Raw genomic sequence first — 24,511 nt, 5'->3', positions numbered from 1 at the left:
AACTACATCTGACCTCCTCACTGAAGGTACACTGACCCAAAACTACATCTGACCTCACTGAAGGTACACTGACTCAAAACCACATCTGACCTCACTGAAGGTACACTGACCCAAAACTACATCTGACCTCACTGAAGGTACACTGACCCAAAACCACATCTGACCTCCTCACTGAAGGTACCCTGACCCAAAACTACATCTGACCTCACTGAAGGTACACTGACTCAAAACCACATCTGACCTCACTGAAGGTACCCTGACCCAAAACCACATCTGACCTCACTGAAGGGTACACTGACCCAGAAATGATTGGCTCCACAGAGGTGTAATTGATGACATGCATTTTAAATGTAATATTAAATCCCAGATGATCACTTATGTTTGTGCCAACAGTGTAGAGAAATTTCATTCACTAAGGTTAATTTGCTTGCTTGAGAAATTCCACTGACATGTTCCAGTAATCTTGAAGAGGTCATTATTTTATAAGACATGTGTTTGTACCACAGCACCACAGAAGTCTCTAAGCCATGAGGTGAATGAACTGGCATCCAGTCAACTGCTCAGACTGGAGAAAGAAAATCAGGTGCTTCTGAAGACAGTGGAGGAGATGAAAGCATCCAATGAGAATGACACACTGCTCAGATTGGAGAAAGACAACCAGACACTTACTCAGAAGGTCAGTGAGATTTCTCTTAACTCTCAGGGGTTGACCACGGTCCGGGTGCTGCAAACTCTTTATTTTTCAATCACTCTGTAAAGAGACTTAGATTACTCTGCTGTAGGGCTGCAGCTATTGATTCTTTTTTATTCTTTTTTTATTATTCTTTTTATTATGATTAATCGATAAATGGGATACTTTTTTTTTTAAACAACCAAAACCAATTAATGCACAATGAAAATGATGTGGCTGTAAAATGATCAAGCATTTGGCTTTTAGTTCTAAAAAAAGGTATTGACATATGGCTCCAAAAACTAAGCCTATTTATTGCGATTTTTACCCATTTAGTGTTTATAAGTGCCAGTGCAAACAATTAAAGGAACACGCCCACATTTTGGGAATTTAGCTTATTCACAGTATCCCCCAGAGTTAGAGAAGTCCATACATACCTTTAAATAATACAAAGTGAAGTCCGCACACTGAAAAGTACTGCTCAAAACAAGTGTTTATTTTAAAGGCAACGTTTCGACCCTCAGGTCTTCATCAGGCACGTGATTGGACAACGATGGGCAGTTCTTCTTTTGTGCTTTTTACTGTGCAAAAGTAAAACTCTCGAAGTCTTGGGTAAACATGTTTAGTATGGGTTTTGTGCACTTATATCAGTGACTTAAAAATGTTGCTTTTTCAACAACCACACATCATTTTTTAAGCAACAGAAAAAGCACAAATGTCAGTGCTGGTCAAATCTTCCCAAGGGCTCTAAAACCGCTTAGAACTCAGAGGGGTAGAGGTGATGTGTGTAAATTTTTGCGGGATCTAGTGGTGATATTGTGAATTGCAACCAACAGCTCACCCCTCAATTTCAAAACACATACTTTATGGTAGCCGCCACAGGACAAACATGTCATCATCTGAGACAACATAGGGACGAAACAAACTCTATAGAACAGTTTGTTTGTTATGGGCTACTGTAGAAACATGACAGCAACTTTCATGCAAGGGGACCCATGATCTATGGAGATAAAACTGCTCATTCTAATGTAATAAAAACAATTCAGTTCATTATGTAAGGTCTTTATACACCACTGATAATATAGGTAATGTGTTTGTGAATCTGGAGCTGGATTCTAAAGCTGCATACACACTTGGAATGTGACAGTGAGGAAATTTTCCCATCAGTTACAGTAGTCAACGTGTGACAAACTGGGAGAAGGGGGCTTTCAAACTGCATAATAATGCACGTGCAGTTATGCGCAATGTACTTTCACTTTAAAATTAGCAGCAATTGTTTGAATGCGTTGCTTGCATTAAATCACTTATGAATGCCCATGCAGCAGTGAGCCTTTTACTCTTGAAAAAGTGGCAATGAAAGAGCGGCTATTGTTGCAGTGCGCACCAGTATTTCTGACATGTTGTCTTTGCAGAACCCTGCCCGTCCTAGCTTTAAAAGGGACAGAGAATGAAAAACCATTTTTACCTTGTCTTATTAAATAATGGTAGTCTACCCGCATTCACGAACATACAAAAATGTGCTAGACATGCTAAACATCTCGTTTCATAGAAATTCCTCTTTTAGAAATGTCAGCCAGAAAACGGCCCAATCTGAAAAACTGATGCTTATGACATCACAGGCATTTAACTGCCCCTCCACTTTAAAATAATTGGCTAAATTTTTTGAGTGGCAGCAAAGTCAGCCAATCAGTAATGAGATTGCAAGTTAAGCCAGTAGGGGAGCCAAATAGGTGCAAAACCACTTGTTTAAAATCCCCCACCCTAATAGAGCTATCTGAGAGAGGTTTTTAGAAAGCTTCTAAGGCATTACAGACCCAAACCAAAAAGTTTTTGTCTACATGTCACATCACAGAACAAGGATATATACCCTGTTCAATCATTCTATGTCACCTTTAAGGAATGCATTTTGGACTGGGCATCATGATAGCCGTCCATTTCAACACCGCTTGAATGGTGGGTTAATTATTATTTTTAATGATAAAAGACAGTAAAACAATGAAGGAGCTATTTATATTAAACGTAAAACTTAACTAACAAAAAGTTTTGACAAACTTAATTAACAAAACAAATAAGCACGCCGCTTCCACAAACGTCTTGTCAGTCAGCTTGGCTCACTCTTATCAAGTGACAAATGAAATGTCACACCTGCTGCTGATTTGTGATGTCACTAGCGTTCAGCTCACATTGAATTGAGTCAATACTAAGTTTTAATTGTAGTGTCAGCTCTTCAACTAAACTAAATGATTTTATTACTATAAAAAAACGACGGTGGGGGTACGTGACGCATTGAGCAAGTGAAGTTCGTCTTTTGTCTGATACTGAGAGGATAACTTAGTTTATAATTGTTACTAGGACAACCAGAATTAGAAACTCCCCCTAACAACCTCATTGAAAAAGATGGGTGACAAACAGTGACAAAATCACTTAACAAGCGTAATATATGTCTACTGTAATTTGGCATTCATTTTTATAATGCAGTTATAGTTATATTTCTCTCCACAAAAGAACTTGCCTAATGTTTAAACTTATGTGAAAATGAGTGTGGTGGGGGGGTTCATTACAGTAATCTGAGTTAATAGCTGGATAAGCTTTAGTTAAGCTAGTTAAGCTGCTTAGGATGACATTTTGATGCTCATATATATTTGATTGTTCATTTAAAGTTAGTTTAAAGGATTCTGTTATGCTGTTTCAAATTTTTTTACTTTATTGTATAATTTTGCTGTTTAAGCATTAAAAATGTCTGCAAGTTACAGCTTAAAGGATTAGTCCATTTTCTTAAAGGAAAAATCCAGATAATTTACTCACCACCATGTCATCCAAAATGTTGATGTCTTTCTTTGTTCAGTCGAGAAGAAATTATGTTTTTAATTATGTATAATTATGTTTTCCTAATGTTTTTTCAGGATTAATTATGTAATCCTGCATAATGTAATTATGCAGGATTTTTCTCATTTTAATGGACTTTAATAGAGCCCAACATTTAATACTTAACTCAACACTTAACAGTTTTTTTCAACGGAGTTTCAAAGGATTCTAAACGATCCCAAACGAGGCATAAGGGTCTTATCTAGCAAAACGATTGTCATTTTTGACAAGAAAAATAACAAATATACACTTTTAAAAGCACAACTTCTCGTTTAAATACGGTCGTGATGCGCCAACATGACCCCACACAATACGTCATGACGTCAAGAGGTCACAGAGGACGAACGCGAAACTCCGCCCCAGTGTTTACAAGTGTTGAGAACGAGGACCGTTCCTACGTTGTTGTATGTCAACTGATACTAATTAATGTCTTTGTGTCAGTTTATTGTTTACAATGGTCCGCAAATGTGCGTTTTATATGTAACACGTGACCTCCCTACGTCACTACGCATTTACGTCGCGCTGGACCGGATCTAAACGAGAAGTTGTGCTTTAAAAGTGTATATTTGTTATTTTTATTGTCAAAAATGACAATCGTTTTGCTAGATAAGATCCTTATGCCTCGTTTGGGATCGTTTATAGTCTTTTGAAACTCCATTGAAAAAAACTGTTACGTGTTGAGTTAAGTGTTAATTGTTGGTGTCCATTAAAATGAGACAAATCCTGCAATGTTTTCCTCAAAAAACATAATTTCTTCTCGACTGAACAAAGAAAGACATCAACATTTTGGATGACATGGTGGTGAGTAAATTATCTGGATTTTTCTTTTAAGAAAATTGAATATTCCTTTAATGTAACTTCAGCATACTTTCATATTTTGTGACTTCACAGTTTAGCTCATTTAAATAATTGCCGCTTAAAGGCGCCCTAAGCGAATTGAAGCGTTTTAGACCATAAAACATTTTTTGTTACATACCGGAAACATCTCCTTACTATCTGCTTGCTGCCTGTCCGCTGATCAAACTGTAAAAAAAAGCGATCTCTGTAGACAGCCCAGGCTTCACAAATGGCAATATCAACAAGTGGCCAAACCTAGCATCACAAAACAAAACAAAGTATTCCAGCCAATAAACGACAAAAAGGATTTGGGGGTGGGGGTTGGGCGCGTTCATGAAAGCACGGAAGGGAGGGGGAGGAGTTAGCTACGCTCCGTCTGTTTGAAAACAGTTTCAAACGTCAACAATAACTAACGTCTCGCAGATTCGCTTAGAACGCCTTTAAGTCATACGCAAAAAAGTGGAGAGCCTGGTTGAGCTGCTCAAAATATCTTCAATTTCAATTGCTAAAACTTTTCTACCATTTCGAATTTTTGTTTGAACCTACTTTTTAACTCCTCCTACACCAACTTTCAGATTTACATGAAATTTTTTAGGTTGCATCTAAGGGTACTCATGACAAAAGGTTATGAAACAAAGTCAACCACTAGCAATGTTTAGCATATGGATACAAAAGTTTGTATCTGTCAATAGAGTCATGATTTTGACAGTACAGTGCCGCCTTCTGGTCCTGAGAAATTGAAAAAATGGGTTATTTAGGGAGTAATTTACGACGGGCTACTGAATTATAAGAAAATAATGTACACCCAAGGTGCAAAACCGTGGGTGTGCATTATTTTCAAATAATTCAAAGGACCGGAGTCAATTATTCCTCTTATACCATGGTTACCACAAACATTGCTCTGGGACCTATTTTAAAGACATTTGACAAGTTAGGTGTGCGGTTATCAGAAATTAATGCAAACCCACAGAACATTTCTCAGCCAATCAGAATACAGCATTCAACAGACCCGTGGTATAAACATTTTTAATATGTCAAAAAGCACCTCTTGTGCTATAACCCTTCCTCTAGTGCAGTGGTTGTCAAACTTCTTCAAAGAGTTGGGGCAAGAAAGAAAGAATCACTGTAACTACATCCAAATGTATTTAATGCATATTTATTACCAATTAATACAGATAACGTCTTGTTTATGTATAAACATCTCTATTAGCATGTTTACCGTACACCTAGTTAGTACATCTTTTTTGTAAACAGCAGTGTTGGGAATGTTACTTTATAAAAGTAATTGATTATAGTTACTAGTTACTTCTCACAAATTGTAACTGATTAAGTAACTGTGCTACATCATTATACAAGTAACTAATTACCCAGGAAAGTAACTATTGCGTTACTTAAAATATTAAATCTGTTAAATGAATGAAATGGACACTAAAGAGAAACCAGTAATTTTGTGGCAGCATGTGACAAGGGTGAGGTGCCTCATTAGATCAGAATGACTTTCCACAGATGTGGAGAGACTTTTTCTTCATGGGGATAAGTTACACGTTACATCAACATTCTTGCCTTTCACCTCAACGATGGAAAAGTAGTGCTTATTATACTTTGGATATATTTGTGGATCTCATTTTGAATGCTTGGATCTGACATGGCATAAAATGTATTGTAAGGCAGTTACAAAATAAAAACACCTCTGAAACATCCTGTCCAAGTCTTTCCATGCTTGTGTAATATGATCCTGCTGTAACCCAGCCACTCACAGCAGCACTCAAACCGGTTAACGGTCTATTTGAAGAATCAGGTGCTGACTCTTAGGGCGCACTCATATTATCCATACCATGCCCCAGCATCGTATGGATAGTGTGAGTTAGTGATGTGCGGGTTGGGGCGGGTAAAGAAGTTGTAACTTTAATGCGGGGCGGGTCATTAAAAACAAAACAAAAAAACGGTATGTTGCGTCTAATTCCCTGTAGCATATATATTTAAATAATATATATTTTTATATTTTATTACGTTCTTTGATTAGGTTAAATTACGTAGGCCTAACTTCCGCAATGTAACTTGATATCCCCAAACCTTTGGAATTACGTCACGGAAGCGCCAAGTAGCTCCCGCTGCCTGCCACAACAACAAAACAAATGGAGAAATAAAAGATGATCTGCTGGAGAAATTAAGGTAGAGAATTTGTGAATAGACAATACAAACGCTGCTTTGTAAATGTTGAAAATTATCCTATCTCTGTATTAATATGACAGTGCTGGTTTCTATGTTCTATCTAATGGCTGTTTCCAAGCACTTTTAGGCTGAAATAAAGCCTCTTTTTATTTAGATTACAAATGCCTAGTATGTCTATTTTAATGGTCATGGGTGCGGAGCGGTGAGGGTTGTAAAAATAGTGTTGCCGTGTGGGTTGGGGCGGGCCAAATATTTCATAAAAGCGGAATCTGCGGGTTGGAAAAACGCGGACCCGCGCATCTAGTGTGAGTACACCCTTAGTGAGGTCTATACACTGCACAGTTTTCACATACATTCGTTACTGACCCCCTGTAACCAAGCTCGAACGGTGCATTTAACTTAAGGCAAACTTATGCGAGCGAGACTCTTATCGGTAAATCCACATAAATATCGCTCTGGGTGTTGGACTGGGCCAGGATATTTCCCATACAAGCTCTAAATAAGTGACAACAAACTGGGCCAGCTTGACCAATCACAGCTTTTCATACAAATGGGGTCTTAGAGTCCAGAAGTGCAATACAAAAATCAATTTTAAGACTGTAAAATTGTGTAAAGTGTGTGTAAAGCTTTTATTTGGGGCTGTCAGTGTTACCACGTTAACACATGCGATCGATTCTTTAATTATTTTAACAATTAACATGTTAAAATAATTTAACGCAATTAATTACAGTCTGTCAGACCACCAGCACCATGACCCATACTTGTGCTCCTCTTGATGGTTTCTGGAACTGGTTGCGCGTGCATGCGTGTAATTACATGTGTATGTTTAGGCTTCATACTATGCAGGAAGAAACAGAAATATATATAGGTATTTTTATATGTATGTATTTCTACATTTATTTCTGTATTTATACACTTATTTATTTATACGTTTCCTAATAATTAAAAATGCAATAAAACACAAAGAAATGTGTACATTATTGCACATAGTTTTTGTAATACTACATTTATTTCTGTATTTCTTACAACTTAGTACATAAATTATTTATTTATTTCTACATTGATACAATTTCTACAATTATTTTTTATTATTGTATTTCTGCATATGTGTTTATTTATTTATACTCGAGTAATTTTTTATCTTGCATATCGTACATACTCAACTGTATATCACCTGTGCCAGTGATAATGTGATGATTGAGATGCAATAATTGCAGTTAGACCAGCAGCATTCAGCAGCTGACATTATTAATGACAGATCGTGTGTGTCTGTGTGTTGTGTGTTTACACAGCTGGAGCAACTGACTGCAGACATCGAGTGTTTGCGCAGTGCTGAGACTCTGAGCGCAGACCTGCTGAAAGAAAAAGCTCAGCTGGAGAAAACCCTGGAAACACTCCAGGAGAATTCAGAAAGACAGGTGCTCATTAATATTTTATGGAGGAACTGTATTTATAATTATTATTAAGTACTATTCGGACAGGATTTATTTTACATAGAGAGGTGGGATAAAGCAATTTTTATCAGAGCTCTCTGTTTGTTCTGTTCAAATGCTCTGTCAGTAATCATTACAGACAATGTCAGTAAAGATTATGGTGACTTTTACCTTCTGTAACTATGTAAAAATGAAAAACTAGATGTAAAACTGACAGTTCAAAACTATTTCTCTCATCTGATGAACTGTGTCTGCATCACAGGTTAAGGGACTCGAACAGGAGAATAAACGTCTTAACCAGACCATTACCTCTCTCAGACAGCGTTCCCAGGTTAGCGCTGAAGCTCGTGTCAAAGACATCGAGAAAGAAAACCGTGTGCTTCACGAGTCCATTAAAGAAACCAGCAGCACGCTTAACAAGATGGAGTTTGAGCGGAAACAACTGCGCAAAGACCTGGAGCACTATAAAGAGAAAGGAGAAAGGGCAGAGGAGTTAGAGATGGAGGTTCATCGACTGGAGCGAGAGAAGGAGAGCCTACAGAAGCGACTCGCCACACTCACCATCACTTGCGAGAAGGTGGAGGTCCTAGAGAAGGAAAATGCCGAGCTGGAAGCGGAGAGCAGGAAACTGAAGAAAGCTGCGGATGCTCTGAGGAACGTATCTTTCCAGTTGGAGGTGCTGGAAAAAGAAAACGCTCAGCTGGATGAAGAAAACCTTAAGCTCAGGCGCATGGCCGAGTCTTCACGTTCAACAGGAGCCAAAGCTGCACAACTTGAGCTGGAGAACAGAGAGCTTGAGAATGAGAGAACTCAACTCAGAAAGAGTCTCGAGCTGTTAAAGGCTTCATCTAAAAAGACAGAACGCCTGGAGGTAAGTTACCAAGGCTTGGATACGGAAAACCAGCGGCTCCAGAAGGCATTGGAAAACAGCGGCCGCAAAATTCAGAAACTGGAGGAAGAATTAGTGGATGTGGAGACTGAAAATCATAACCTGCAGCAGAGCCTCGAGGAGCTGAAGATCTCCAGTAAAGGTCTGGAGCAGCTGGCACAGGAGAACAAAGTTCTGGAGCAGGAAAACAATCAGCTGGAGAGAGACAAAAAACAGCTGGAGAAGGAGAACAAACGCCTTCGACAGCAGGTTGAAATCAAAGACTCTAAATTAGACGAAGACAATCTGCGCATCGCTCATCTAGAGAAGGAGAATCGTGCCTTTGGTAAGGAGGTCGCCACTCTCAAAGAGACGTGCGGCCGAATTAAAGACGTGGAGAAAGACAATAAAGAATTGGTCAAGCAAGTTACCATTGACAAAAAGACACTGGTCACTTTGAGAGAGGTAATGGTCCAATTTAATTAGAGATTTGTTACAGCATGTTTTCGGATGATGTGTCTGATATGATATGATCTGGTGGTGTGCTGTTTTTTTATTTAGGAGTTGGTAAACGAGAAACTAAAAACTCAGCAGATTAATAATGAGCTGGAGAAGCTGACCCATGAGCTTGAGAAGATTGGTCTCAATAAAGAAGGTCTTCTAGCCGATGAGGCGTGCTCTGATGACAGGTTATTTACATGTAGTTTTTTTTTTTGCTGTTAGAATATCATCATTAGGGCTGCATGATATTAAAGAAAAATTTGATAACTTTACGCAATACGGTAATGCTTAATATTTCAAAAATATATTTGAACTTGTGTCTGAAAATAGAGGTCGACCGATTTATCGGCCGGCCGATTAATTGGCCGATTTTTGGCATATTTAAAAAAATCGGCTCGAGCGATTTTGCTGCAAAATTAGGCCAATTAATAGGCAGGCGCTTCTGCGGGCACCTAAGCGCTGTTGTAGAACTCGTGACGCTGCCTCTTGCTACAAGCAGATCGCTCCCGTCTCGTGTGTGTGCAGCCATGCCTTGTTCACAAACGGCTTTAGTAAACGATGCCGGGATCGCGTGAATTAAGCAGCCAGTACAACAGCGCGACGGGCTTATGTCTCGCGGTGCACTGTCCGTGCAAAGATTAGGCTTATTTCATGTGATTAATGAGTGATGATGAGTTTTGTTTGCGTGACAGGGAGAGCAGAGCCGCGCGCGCACGCTTTCTGTCTTTAAACTGTCTCCCTGCTTTTATTACTCAAAACAAAACTGACTCGATGGCGAAAGGTCGGAAGACCAAATCCTATCCACCGAGGAAATGTTTTTTCGTATTTTTACACAGTAACACTTTTGTTTACAGTTTTGCGCTGCTCAGCCTGGATTAGAACACAGCGCGTCCAATTCGCGAACTGATTCCTTTGAACGGATTCGTTTGAATGAACGGTTGAAACAACAGATCTGTCCCAACACTAAACTCACAAGACGTCACTGTCAGCACAATCAGTCACTTATAGCGCCTCAGAAATGAGAATGTAAATGTGTTTAAAAAGATTTGCCCTAAATAACAGTCTCAACTAAAAAACATAGACATTTACTATGTTAACTTTATGATGATTAAATAATTTATCAGGTCTACCAAATAAGGATTTTATCCTACAAAGCAATAAAAGCCATGGTAAAAAACTGATGATGACAGCAGAGAGTCAGGTAATATCTGTGTCTGATAAATGCATGGTGCAGAGGAGGTTGTAAAACTCTTCAGAAAGACCAGTCATAATTTTTTTTAAATACTTTGACTTAAATAGTGACATTTTTAAATTTAAAATATCTGCTAATGATGAGAACATTTTGATAATTATGTACAAATAGAATATCGGCCAAACATATCGGTCATCGGCTGCCCTGATGTCTAAATATCGGCATCGGCCAGAGAAAAAGCCATATCGATCGACCTCTATCTGAAAATGTTTAAAATCCGGGATGCTATTAAAGGGCCTCAGCAAAGCCAGCTTCAGCAAACAGGTGAGACAGGAACACAGGGAGTATGGCAGGGAGACACAGCATCTCATTTCCTTCTCAGGGAACCATGGTTCCTTGGTCGCTGGGCCACCCCTCTTAGGTCCACACAGGACAGAAAAAGTGAGGACAGAAGCCTCTGAGTGCCATGAAGGAGCGTGATAACAGATAGCTACCACAAAAACCTTCAGCGTAGAAGATAATCCTGCAGTGAATATTTCCTGCAAAAACTTCAAAACTGTACCAGATGGGCAGTTAACTGGGTCATACAGGTGCTCACTGCACCAAAAAGTGAAGACTTTTCCCTTCAAGGCATGGAGCTCTAGAGTGTAGAATGATCTCCTGGGAAGATCTGTATCTACAGTCCCGGTCCCAGTTTCCATAGCTCTGTGCAGTGGTGAAAAAGAGAGAGAACCAAAGACAGAAAGTCTGTCCTCACAGGCCCAAGGTGGGCTGTTGAGGAGAGACAACAGGTGAAAGAACCATATCAGGTTCAGTCAGAACGAACCCCCTGAGCACAAAGATAGGGGAACCACATACAGGTGAAGCCTCGGCCACACTTTCTCCTAGTTAACACTCGTCCAAACGAGACACCCCTTAGGGTGGAGTCTCACTCTGTGGGCCTCAAGCCCCTGTCTTGACAGGACGTCTGCTCCCTGATTCTGACACCTAGGAATGTATTCTGCTTTAAATGAGAGCAGCTTTGCCTAAATTATATAATTAACATGTTTCACGTTCTTTCTGATCGTTGATCAGGAACCACTCATTCGTCTCTATGCTAAAACTTTGACAATACCTTCGTAAGAATTAAAATCATTCAGTTATTGCAAATTATTGCAATATATATGCACATCAGTGATATTTTGATATATAAGGAATAAGAGTGGCAAAAGTTGTCAAAAATGTCCAAAATGCAATTGAAGGAAATCACAAATTAAATACAACCCTTAATAATAAATAAAAATACAAGTAAGCAAATTCAAAGTCGGTGTGAGATATATACAGGAATGCTGTGGTGATTTTTGTTAGATATCTGAGGTGAATTGTGTATCTGTCAGGTTTAAGCTCCTGGAGTCGAAACTGGAGTCTACGTTGAAATCTTCTTTGGAAATCAAAGCGGAGAAGATTTCTGCTTTAGAGGCTCGTCTGCAGGAGTCCTCCAATCTCAACCAGCAGCTACGGCAGGAACTCAATACGGTTAGCCAAAAAACAAGCCAGTGTCTGATTTTCTTTTGTTAGCCAATAGTCTTCAGTTGATTTTTGATTCTTTGTTTAAAAAAAAAAAACTGTCGGCAGGTAAAGAAGAATTATGAAGCGCTGCGTCAGCGCCAAGAGGAGGAGTGTATGGCCCAGAGCTCGCCCTCTAGAGGACGGGAGGACATACAGAGCATCAGTAAATGGGAGAAGGAGAGTCAGGAGGTCACACGTGAGCTGCTGAAGGTCAAAGATCGACATATTGAGGTGGAGAGAAATGTATGTATCAACTCAAATCACATGATTTAATTGAAGGGATTTTTACACTGAATAAATTGATTTAGTTTCTAAAGAGTGACCACAGCAATGCAATGTAGCCACAAGTTTAGAAAAGTTTTAGAGAATGTAAATGAGTCGCAATGGGATTTAAAGTTAGTGGTCACTCGATCTGTAGCAAGCATGTGAGATGATTTGAGGAATTTTTCCTGTTTTCTATGGTTGTTTCTGCACACAAGCACAAGCAGGAAGATTTAATGTTATATTCTTTCATTATGGCTTATTTGTAGTCCTTCGTGATCTTAAGCATGTCCAGCCCTCCCCCCAAGAAAACGAAATTGAACTTGATAGGTGGATATTTCGGGAGAAATAGAAATTAAGTTTTTTGTGTGATGGCCGGTTTGTTCGGTTGTGGCTAAAGAGTTCATCATTAATTATCACTGAGACGCACACAAGTATAAATACACATAATAAGTGCGCCAGACAGAATAGGAAGGAAAAAGAAAATGATCTAGAAGCATCAGCTTTAAAAATAACATCAATCACATTTTCACATGAAATCATTGGGGCATAAAAGCTGTTTTACAGAGAGAATTATATTGTAATCCAGTACCATCTAGTCTGTAGCATTTTCTTTCTTTAGCAAATCTGTGTTCAAAATTTGTTTTTCATTTTTTTAAAAGAAAAGTTAATGGTTTATTGCCATTGTATAAGGCATAACTGTGTGAGGAGGACGTATTAAAGTAGGAAAATTCAGTTTTTTACTTTTTGTATGGTTAATGTCACCATGATAAAGTTTGGCTCTCATAAGGGGACATTTTTTCTAAGCGGGTTTTCAACCTAAATGGTTTTGACACCCATGCTGTAGGCAGGGCTCGAAATTGCGACTATTTTGGTCGTATATGCGACCGAAATTTAATCTGTGCGACCTTAAAATATTTTTGGGAGCATTTGTGCGACTGCCCATTTTGTTGTGGTGCGACTTGATTTAGATTGTGATGCTGCGTGCTGCTGTCCCAGGTTCAGCGTTCTCTCCAACATTACATAACCAATCAAATTTCACCATTAAGTTCTTGCGTTTAATGAAGACCGCAGATTGGCTAATATGAGCGTCAGTCATTCCTTGTTGCCGTGCTACGTTGGTACGTGAAGCGCGAAAATGTGAAAGAGGAACCGCGAGCATGACGAGAACGAGCCGACTACAGCCTATGTTACTACTGTAATTAATGCCGACGATCCGGATTCAAATGCGACTCCACCACTGGAAAGTAAGACTTGACGTTAAACCTTTCGGAGAGAGTGGCTTAAAGATTTCGAGTATCTCCGCTATGAAAATGGCTCGATGTAACTTACTGTGTTTACTGTAAATCCTGTGAAACGGCGTTGGTGGCGGAATCAAAACATTTTAAGCGCCAGACCTTACTTAAACATGGCGAAAGTGCCAAAAACACAAGTGTCATGACAAATGTGTTCATTATTGATGGAGACACCGACCTGTCTGTCAAAGAGTGTCTGATAGTGTATGTGCGCATGCGCTGGTGAATGGACATCCGACAAACATCCTTGTGGTTCATGTTGATGTGGAACACGACAATGTTAATGGTATGTTTTTATAGTATTTTTTAAAACATTGCCTATTTAGTAGTAATAGCATCCTGGTAATGCAGTTATCAATACCAATATATATATATATATATATATATATATATAATATAGCCTTCTATATTAAGGTCACTTTTGTAATGTCCCAATTAATCAGTATTTTACGTGTTTGCTAGATTTTTTTATTGTAATCTTAATAATTTTAACTGCAATTGTTCAATTATTATTGCCATACTATTTCAACATCATTTGGGTATTAATTTAGGAATCTATGCGACAAAAAAAAATTAAAATAAAATAGAAGACCAAATTTTAAATGCTGGCCATAGGATGTGTAAAGCCCGGTGGTGGTGTTTTATTTTTAATAAAATAAATCTATTAACATATACATTGTAGTTGTGGTGCTTTTTAATTTTTGGATGGATGCTCCTAAATTTTTCCCGGTGCTCCTAACTCTTTAAAGTTGGGAGCACCAGTGCTACCAAATAAAAAAGTTAATTTTGAGCCCTGTGTAGGTCATTTTTTTAATTTCAAATTGACTCCAAATTGTTTTATATATGAATTACAAATAAAATACAAATCATCATAGTAAATGGACATGGCAAGTGTTGCTACATTCAAGCTCTTGTAGTACTGTACATTGATTTCAGGGTTTTTATGCCTTTTAGAAAGAGAGCATTATAATAAATAGACCTGTTTAACGAGACTTTCCTATAAATGTGTCATATATCACTGTAAACAGAAGAATCAGACCGAACAATTATGTTTCCGTTGCGCTGCAGTTTTAAATATAACCCAGCAATTTTATCGATTTGATATCAAATGTTAGTCAAGACTTGATCAAGATGCTCTATAACTGTAAGAACAGCATTTTTATTCCAGTGGTAAAAATAGGAAGTTAATACCAACACTGAAATTTTTTTAAAGGTGCAGTGTGTAATTTTTAGAAGGTTCTCTTGACAGAAATACAAAATGATATACAAAACTATATTATCAGGGGTGTATAAAGACCTTTCATAATGAACCGGTATGTGTTTATTACCTTAGAACGAGACCTTTTTATCTACATACACGACGGTCCCCTTACATGGAAGTCACCATTTTGTGCCGCCATTTTTCTACAGAAGCCCTTAACGGACAAATTTTTTTACTAAGTTGTCTCCGACGATGACATGTTTGTCCTCAAACATGTGCATTTGGTGACCTCACCACTAGATGCCGCTAAAATTTACACACTGCACCTTTAATGTATATGCAGGCCAATATTTTTGCAATATAGTTTACATCAATTCAGTGTCATGGTTTAGATGTCAAATTGATGTCACATGGACATCACAGTGACATCAATAATTTGTGTGCTTCATAGCATATCAGTGAACACCCCTGACCACTCGGTGAGTTTCACGTCTTTGTAAACAAAAGTTTAATGCATTTTAGGAAGGATTGTTCCAGTGCACCATTAAACCCATTGTAAAGGTGGGAGGTGAAACACAAAACAAACACGCGAAAATTCTCGGGGCAGCCGCATATGTCGAAATTTCAGTCAAAACCGTTCTATTTCATCATAAACAATCTGAAAACAGGGCTTTAAGTGTAAAATACCAAACTTGTCCTTTAAAAGATGTTAAGATTGACATCAAACATTGACACAAAAAAACATCCAAATCAAACTGACTTCCAAAACCAGACCATTTTACATCCACACATTCATGTCCTTTTTATTGCCAATTCAATAAAAAATCCAGATTGTGGTCAGACATTACCAGTCACAGCACACCTCCGTGACGTCTAGCGTTTAAATGACTGAATGTTTAATTAAAGTAAATGCTTGATTATTAAAATGGCTTGTATTGTGTCTGTCTGTGTAGAATGCCACTCTTCAAGCAGAAAAACAGGCCCTGCGGACACAGTTAAAACATCTGGAGTCTCAAAGCAGTAATCTACAGGCTCAGATATTAGCTCTCCAGCGTCAGACAGCATCCTTACAGGAGAACAACACCACCCTACAAACTCAAAACGCCAAACTTCAGGTGACATTCATCTCTTTTTTTTTTTTACTGGAATTATGTCTCTGAAATGCTGTCACAACTTGAATGAAAGCAATTATTGGTCAGGGGCTCAGATTACTGACTGTTAGCGATCATAATTTGTGTCAGAGAAAGAAATATCCTGCAACTTCTGGCGGCCTTATGCTTGTGATATAATTGATTTTTTTCTTTTAGTCGTTAACTTTTAATCACATTTATTTAAATAAAAGTCATAGGTTTTTTTTAATAAACCAAATAAAGAATGGTAACATTTATTTAGAGGACAGTTATATAACCAATACTTTATTTTGTTTATCATTTTTATTATCCTCATTTAAAAGTAACCAAAAGTTTCACATCCAATGGATTGGCAACAAATCCACCCTTGATCTCACAAGTGGTGTATCCACTTTGAGAGAAGTGAAAATTTGTTTTTTTGAATTCAAGTTCAAGGTAAAAAGGTCTTTACATCGCCAAAGCATAAAATCATTCATATGAAGCAATTTCATGTTTTCAAGTTGTTTGTGCATATAGAAGATTAAGAAGTCCCAAAGAATGAAAGTGAACGCTCATCCACACCTTCTTAAAACGCCTTATTCAAACACCCACCCCACACACATATTAATGTCATTGTGTTTGAAGATTTGCACAATACCGCCCAAATGTATACGCAATGAAAGAAGGGGTAACTTTTATTCTCGCTGAAGTATTGTTGTGCAGCTGCCGCCATGTCGTGGAAACGCTTTGCTTTGGGAGCTGATATTCCAAACATGGTAAGGGGTGTAACATTTGTCACACGCTTAAGATATTTGGCCAATCGCAACGCACTGGATAGCTGGCCAATCAGAGCACACTGTGCTTTTCAGAACAATGAGCTTTGTAAAAATTTATATGTTTCAGAAAGGCGGGGCATAAAGGAGTAACAATAATGTTTGGTACTGCTTTGTATGCTTTTGTTTACTCTCACGTATTGTAATCAGGACTGGAAATAGCAGAAATGCACAGGGGGAAATCTTGTTTGGAAGGGGGTAGTCTGGTGGGAATTTAGGTTTAAAATAAAATTACAATTATTTTAGTTTCGTCCTTAGTAGGGGTGTAACGGTACGTGTATTCGAACCGGACCGTTTCGGTTCAGGGCTTTCGGCACGGTGCACACGTGCACCGAATGGCCGAATGCATTTTGTGTGCGCCTGTGCGGAACATAATACGTGGGTTTCCGCACGAACATATTAAGTGGCGGAAGTCTCCGCGTTCAGCGCAAGTCTTCTGTCAAACATATAACATAATTCGGCCCGAATTATATCCGTTTGATTATTGATGTAAACGTTTACGTGTCGTATCTAAAAGCGCATGTTAAACGCGTGTCAACGCGCTGCTTTGTTCTTTCAAAAGTGCGTGAGAGGATGCACGTCTTTCGTTGCTACGCATTCATGAGACGCGCTTTCTGTGACAGCAAGAATAAGGAATGCGTGATCAGATTTTTCATCTGCACCTCACGTCAATCATATCATTGTCACAATGCGTTCAGCTGGTCGGGACAGAGAAGAGCTGTAACCCGGGCTTACTCAGCTGTTACTCAGCTGCGGAGGGGTTCGTAAGTAAAGTCACAGCTTACATTGACGACACAAGCAAAGATTAGGAGAAACGTGCAAAAGATCAAAGATGGCTATGTATGCAGCTCACTAATCTCAAAATGAGTGTATAATAAGTATATCATCATGTTGCTTGCTATGCAGTTACACATAGAGCAGTAATATTATTTTTATACAGAGATGGTTCAATACTGTGAGGTTAAACAATCCAAAATAAATCAAAACAGAAAATTTTTGGTGGCAAAAATGTAGGCTAATAGTTCATTAATGTATTCAGGAATTGAATTTGTTAGTTCAAGGTTTTAGTAGAAAAAGTTTAAGAGAAGGTTAAGAAAAGAGTTACCTACTGTTATAAAATAATGTAAAAAAGAACTTTGCAGTAGTCTTTTATTTATTATTTTTTCATTTTATATATATTTTATATGTTATATTTTAATAAAAAGTGTTTAAAAAAGTGTAAACAAATTGTAAAAAAAAAGTTTATAGTAATAAACAACCTGCAGTTTAATGTTTGCATTTCTCCCTTACTGTACCGAAAATGAACCGAACCGTGGCTTCAAAACCGGGGTTCGCACCGAACCGTGATTTTTGCGTACCGTTACACCCCTAGTCCTTAGTATGTTTTCTTGAGTATTTAAGTCACAAACTTTTAACTGTTTCCCTGAGAGTTCAGGGCTCCAGACTGCCACCAAATAGTGGCATTTTGCCACCAAAATTTGAGAGTGTGCCACTGAATTTTATATCCAGTCGCACATGTGCGACCAGTAAATTTGACCTTTTTTTGTGATGTGACACTGAATTTGAAACAGCACATTGTACTTTCTGCATCTATCATCAAAGTATGTATTAGTAATACAGTGGAAATTTGTAGAAATGTGATTATTTGTTTACCATGTTGATTTATCCAACTTTTTTGGTTGCGCCCCTAAAATTTTCAGTTGGGGGCCACTGTGCTCCTAGTAAAAAATTTTGTCTGGAGCCCTGGAGTTATCTCGTCAATCCGCAGTACCGCTATTATGGTCACGCAACTTATAAAACTAGAGATGCACCCGATCCGATATTTTGGCTTTTTGGCTGGATCGGATATCGGACTAGCAGTACCGATCCAATTATGATACTGTGCGTTACAAGCTATCCTTGTTACTGACAAGTCCTTAATATACTTTCCATTGCGGTGCGAGGATTCCCATGTGAGGATAATTCAAGTGCATAAATTCTGCACCCAGGAAGCACAGTATGATTTAGGCGCACTCAATAAGATTCTGCACCCGGGATGTGCATAAAAGGTCCGGTAAAGCGCATAATTTCCAAAATAACCATATGCACACTAAAGCTTTTTTACTGTAGTTTTGCGCAAATGAGGAAAATATATTTAGCATACTTAATTGATCAAACGTACCTATTATAGGTTCCTCTAAACCAGTGGCGGCTGGTGCTAAAAAAAATTGGGGGGGCGCAAACACACTCAAAATCAAACTTTTACTGTAGTAATGCAGTACTCTTAAAAGCCATTTATCAGGTGATGAGTATCATTAGGCTACTACTTAGCTAAAATGTTGAAAATGTTACAGTTGAAATCAAACGCACAAAATAAATGTACTATGAATCTGTAATGAACTAATATCAAGGTAATCATTCACACACACACACACACACACACACACAGGTTGCGATAGACTTTTTCAATCTCCGTCATTTTTTTGATGAACAGCGTTGTAAAGAATCCTTCACATTCAGTTATTATCCGTAATTTCATGTTTTAATTATTTTCATTTTCGTTCACATTTCTAATCATACATTTGACTTGTATGCTCGTCTTGTAAGTTTGTTTATTCATTTGTTTAGAGAACAGATAAACAGAGACCGTGCATCACATCACATGAAGCAGATGAATTAATGTTTTTTTCTCACAGTGACAGCGGAGGCAATAAAACACGGAGCTTTATGCTGAACATGCAAATATGAACAAATCAAATAACAAAATACTACTGCGATTAAAATATCAATAAACATGTAAAAATCAGAATGGAACTAAACTCATCTGAAACCATCTTGTGTAATAAACGCATGAAGGCAGATTAATGCAGACTCTTGTCATTAGATTTTGTATCTTTACCTTAGACAGGCGTCTTGTTGCAGCGCTCCTGTAGTGTTTAACTTCAGCAGCCATGCGCAGACCAATCAGTGTATGACATCAAAATATCGCGAGAATGTTTAGAAACCAGGGCGTCATTTGAGCAATACACTGCCACTAACTGGACATACGTAGGAATTACATTCTCAAGTTGAGTTGTATGGGCAATCTGCCAAAATGGCGTTCAGATTTTTCTTTATTCTGCTTCAATTTTCTCCGTCAAAGACTTTTCGTTTAACGCGACCGAAAAAAATAAAACTCAAGACTTACATGCTATATCCAGCTAGCCAACTCCGTTTGCCATGAGAAGTGGTGGAGCACACAGACTGCCATCATTTGACTCCGTTGGTCGATCTGGTCCAAGCTTTTTAATCCTTTATTTATTCATCAATTAAATACCTTGTATAGGGTGATTTTGTAAGGATAAAAGCATATTTTCCTTCATCTCAAGATATTTCACTTGCTTTCACTGATCTGTACTGTAGCTATCAGTTAACACAGCAATCTCCAATGCGGTTATGAGACTCCGAGAACGATCCAATCACAGGAGGTAAAAAACATTAAAAGCAATATTGATTCGCTTACAACATAAGTGGGAGTGTTTCGGGCGCACAGTCCTGTGCCCCAGGGCGCATCCGAAACCAGCCACTTAGAGCTCAGCCTCAGGTCACGTTTTTACCCTTTTTCCTGACCTACATAGACACTTATTAGGGGTGCGCCCCAGACACACAAACATGACACACACACAACGAACTCAGTTTTTATTTTAAATTGTTTTAAATAAATTATAACATGACTAACAGTGAAATAGTACAACTAAATGATTTTATTTTTAATTAATTTGCACTATATATTTAACTTTTTGGTAACATGTTAAAGTAGCTTTCCTCTCTGGCCAGCTTTAAGGGGGCGGCGCCCCTAGTGACCAGCCGCCACTGCTCTAAACACTGTGATAATTAATCATTATTAATCTTCTTGTAACCTGTAAACCATTTTAAATTATTGGTTTAAATTAAACTAGATGTAGCAGAAGGCACTATAGCAGGGCTCTAGATTGGTCGCACATGCAACCTAATTTCTCAATGGTGCGACTTAAAAAAATATCGTTCGAGGGAAAAAATATGGTCCAGATCTACGTGTGTGTACGTTTAAAAATGTGTGTGCGCTCCAGTCAGAGAGAGAAAGAGAGGTGAGTAGCCTTGGCCCATCAGATAAACAGAGTGGATGTAGCCGCGGATGATAAGAGAAGAGGAAAAGAACGATTGACAACTTTTTCGTTAAGAATGTTAAGTTAATGCCTGATCCGTACGAAGATCATAACCAATGCTCTCTGACATCAACCTCCTGTCACATCAGCCCTGGTCCGAACCTGAAGACAGAATTAGGTAATGAGCCTCTTACAATCTAGTTAGAGCCAGAGCATAATTCTTTTGAAGAAAATTATTTGAACGTCCCCCCGAACAGCAATGTCGCGTGCGCCCAATTTATAGAAAAAAAGCCAGGAATCAGGACCGCTGTTTTCTTCATAATCTTACTTCCAAATCTAATAAACTTTTCGGTGTTTGCTGTATCGCTATCACCGCCCTGCCAGACTGTCTTAAATAGAGAAATAAGTTAATTCCTTGATTTTCGTTGTTGATTCATTTATAAATAATTCCCCCTAGGCTTTAGTTTATGCGCAAGTGTTCAAACACTGCTGACCGCTCAGCTGTCAATCTGCCGACCCTCACAAAGTTTCACATTAAATGACAATATATTTGTCCAGTCATGGTCCTGTGGTTATTTCTGTCAATGTTCTGCATGAAGATCTTTAAATGTTTCTACTTACTTCACGATTTGCGGTGCGGCCGGTCGCAGTCTTTATGTCAAACGAGCGGGTATGAAATAAATCGATGCTGATGTCAGATAACGGGTCAAGTGTTATTTTAATCGTGCAGATGCGGGTTATCAAACAGGACTGTGCATGACTCGTATAAGGAAAATGGAATGACAACATGAAAATTATAAAATAGCCTACACGTTTATGATCTGTATTAAACCACTATGAGTGCTAAACTAGCGGTGTTAAAGGGACAGTTCACCCAAAAATGAAAATTCTGTCATCATTACATCTCCCTCATTTTGTTACAAACCTGTATACATTTCTTTGTTCTGATAAACACGAAGCAAGATATTTTGAGGAATGTTAATAACCAAACCAAGCATGAGCCCCATTCACTTCTATAGTAGAAAAAATAATACTATGGAAGTGAATGGGGCTCATGAATGGTTTGGTTACAAACATTCCTCAAAATATTTTCATTTATGTTCACCAGAACAAAAACATTTATACAGGTTTGTAACAACATGAGAGTGAGTAAATTATGACAGAATTTTCATTTTTGGGTGAACTATAAATCCGATGCGGTCAAAAATTAGGGTGCACCTAACTTTTGTGCTGGTGCACCTATGAAAAAATGTTAGGCGCACCAGTGCAACCAGTGCAAAAAGTTAGTCTAGAGCCCTGTATAGACAGTTTCAGCAGTAACAACATAAACAAGCGGCTGTCGTGGTCCGCATGCAATTTCCTGTAAACTCCACTAAGAATAAATAACAACAAAGTTCTTTAAACATAGTTTATTTATATAACAAGCAAAAAAACAACACATAGATTACCTAGGAAACCAAAACATTTGTTATTTTTTGATTTTGTTCAAGAGATCAGTTTAGCAACTAGTCAGACCATGTAAAAAAACAAAACCGGAAGTTCGTATCCAGACGTGCATTGCGTCAGCGCACGTGCGCCCCATGAAACAGTCTATACACATTTAAAATGTGTGTGTGTGTATCGGCCGAAACTCAAATTTTCTGGTATCGAATCGGAAATGAAAGTGGTATGCATTCCTATTTAAAATCCGGAAGTATCGCCCTAGGGCAAACAGCTGTATGTTCATCTAAGTTTTGAGGATGCTCTGCATCTGATCTCTAACAAAAGTCCTTTACAAAAATTGAATTATTTCAGCTTTTTGCTTAAAATTTGGTGTTTTTGAAGAACCCGTATTTGAGAGGTGATAAAAAGAGAACTAATGAAGGTAGGACTAAACGTTTCTTTTTTTTTTAAAGCAGAGGGTCTATTCTTTCATTTAGTGGCCAGCGCCAGCATTTTTATGATTTTCACAAAAGTTTAATGCCTTCTTCTTTAAATATATAAACAAACAATGTCAAATTAAAGAACAGACCCTCTGCTTTCAAAAAAGAGTTTCATCCTATTTTCATTTGTTCTCCTTTATCATCTCTCAAATATGGGTAGGTTTCTTCAAAAAATTAAACATTTTGATAGGTAATTGCATGTTTGTAAAGGACTTTTGATAAAGATCACAAGATTTTCCGTCTTTCCGCAATACCGCTATTATCCACCAGGTGGTTTCCGCAACTTTTTAAAACCGGAAGTATTGCCCTATGGCAAGCGGCTGCATGTCCGTGTCTGTTTTAAAGATCGATCTGAATGGGATCTCTATGAAAAGTCCGTCACAAAAATTGAATTATCTCTGCTTTTTGCTCAAAATATGGTGTTTTTGCAAAAACCTACCCATATTCAAAAGCTGATTTCAAAAGAACCACTAAAGGTAGGATGAAACGTTTTTTTTTGTTTGAAAGCAGAGGGTCTGTTCTTTCATTTGGTATATTGTATGTTTATATATTTAAAGAAGAACATTTTTTGGAAGGCATTAAACTTTGGTGAAAATCATGAAAAACGCTGGCGCTGGCTGGCAACTTTTTTTTAAAAACGCTGGCGGTGAAAGAGTTAAAGATGTGCAGAAGACCACAACAGAGTTTTGACACATTTAGGTGAAACGAGACACAATTTTGTGCTGTTTTTTTCCGGCAGGTGGAAAACTCCACTCTGAACTCTCAGAGTGCCTCGCTCATGTCCCAGAATGCTCAGCTGCAGGCCCAGCACTCCAGTACAGAAAGCGAGAGGGACACGGCCGTTCGGGAGAAAGAAGAACTACGCACAGTCTACGATCTTCTGCTTAACGACCATGAGAAACTATCTGCCCTCCACGATCGTCAGGCGTCAGAGTACGAGGATCTTATCGGCAAACACGGAGACCTGAAGAGCAGCCACAAGAGCCTGGAGGTCCAACACCGCAGCCTTGAGAACAGGTGCATACCCTAGCCTGACTAAACTGCACCTAAGCTATTAAAATGGCAGATATGATGAAAAAAAGTCATAGACCGATTTCGGTAGCGTGTTGGTGAGGTTGCCGTCGGTCTGGCACTACTCATATTTTTACATGTTTTGATGTGACGTGTGTGCAGGTATAATCAGCTGTTAAAGCAGAAGACTGATCTAGAACAGCTGGAGCGAGAACTTAAATTAGAGCGAGAGAACATCATCTCTGAAAACAAGAGTCATCAGGACACGGCCACACAATACCACAAGCTGAAAGAGGACCACGACACGTAAGCGTCATTATGAGAGATAAACATGTGAAGACTCTTTAATAATGTCTGACTCTCACGAGTGTACCTTACGCTTCTAGGCTGAATTCAACGTATCGTCAGCTGCTGAAGGACAACGAGCTTCTGCAGACAGATCATAAAACGCTGAAGAGTCAGTTGAACGCGGCCAGACTGGAGCAGACACGTCTCGAGGCAGACTTCTCCAAACTCAAAGAACAGTACCAGCAACTGGACATCACCTCCACCAAACTCACCAACCAGTGCGAGGTATACACACTTCATGTGAGCTCACATGAGTTTGCATAAGATATTTTGGCAAACATTTTAAACAAGAGTAACAAACAATGAAAAGTCCATCAAGTTCACCTGTTAAACTCCTCACTT

General features: G+C 38.5%; 1 protein-coding gene across 5 annotated transcripts in view; it reads left to right on the top strand.

Annotated features, from left to right (window-relative positions):
* Positions 1-24,511, top strand: part of ccdc88ab (coiled-coil domain containing 88Ab) — an 81,175-nt gene that overhangs the window by 41,594 nt on the left and 15,070 nt on the right. For all 5 annotated transcript variants that reach the window (XR_010526779.2, XM_065250801.2, XM_065250783.2 and 2 more), the window contains exons 13-22: positions 507-676; positions 7,837-7,962; positions 8,240-9,310; positions 9,407-9,534; positions 11,915-12,053; positions 12,153-12,329; positions 15,797-15,958; positions 23,550-23,827; positions 23,984-24,127; positions 24,208-24,394. Coding sequence is in view for 4 of the 5 variants with exons in the window: in XM_065250801.2 (XP_065106873.1) it covers positions 507-676; positions 7,837-7,962; positions 8,240-9,310; positions 9,407-9,534; positions 11,915-12,053; positions 12,153-12,329; positions 15,797-15,958; positions 23,550-23,827; positions 23,984-24,127; positions 24,208-24,394 (2,582 nt within the window). In the remaining variant the exon portion in view is untranslated. The remainder of the gene's footprint in view (positions 1-506; positions 677-7,836; positions 7,963-8,239; positions 9,311-9,406; positions 9,535-11,914; positions 12,054-12,152; positions 12,330-15,796; positions 15,959-23,549; positions 23,828-23,983; positions 24,128-24,207; positions 24,395-24,511) is intronic.

The sequence above is a fragment of the Paramisgurnus dabryanus genome, chromosome 20 (genome assembly GCF_030506205.2).
Source record: "Paramisgurnus dabryanus chromosome 20, PD_genome_1.1, whole genome shotgun sequence".
Classification (NCBI taxonomy): Eukaryota; Metazoa; Chordata; class Actinopteri; order Cypriniformes; family Cobitidae; genus Paramisgurnus; species Paramisgurnus dabryanus.
Note: the sequence above shows the minus strand (reverse complement) of the source record. Positions and strands in the feature narration are given on the sequence as shown.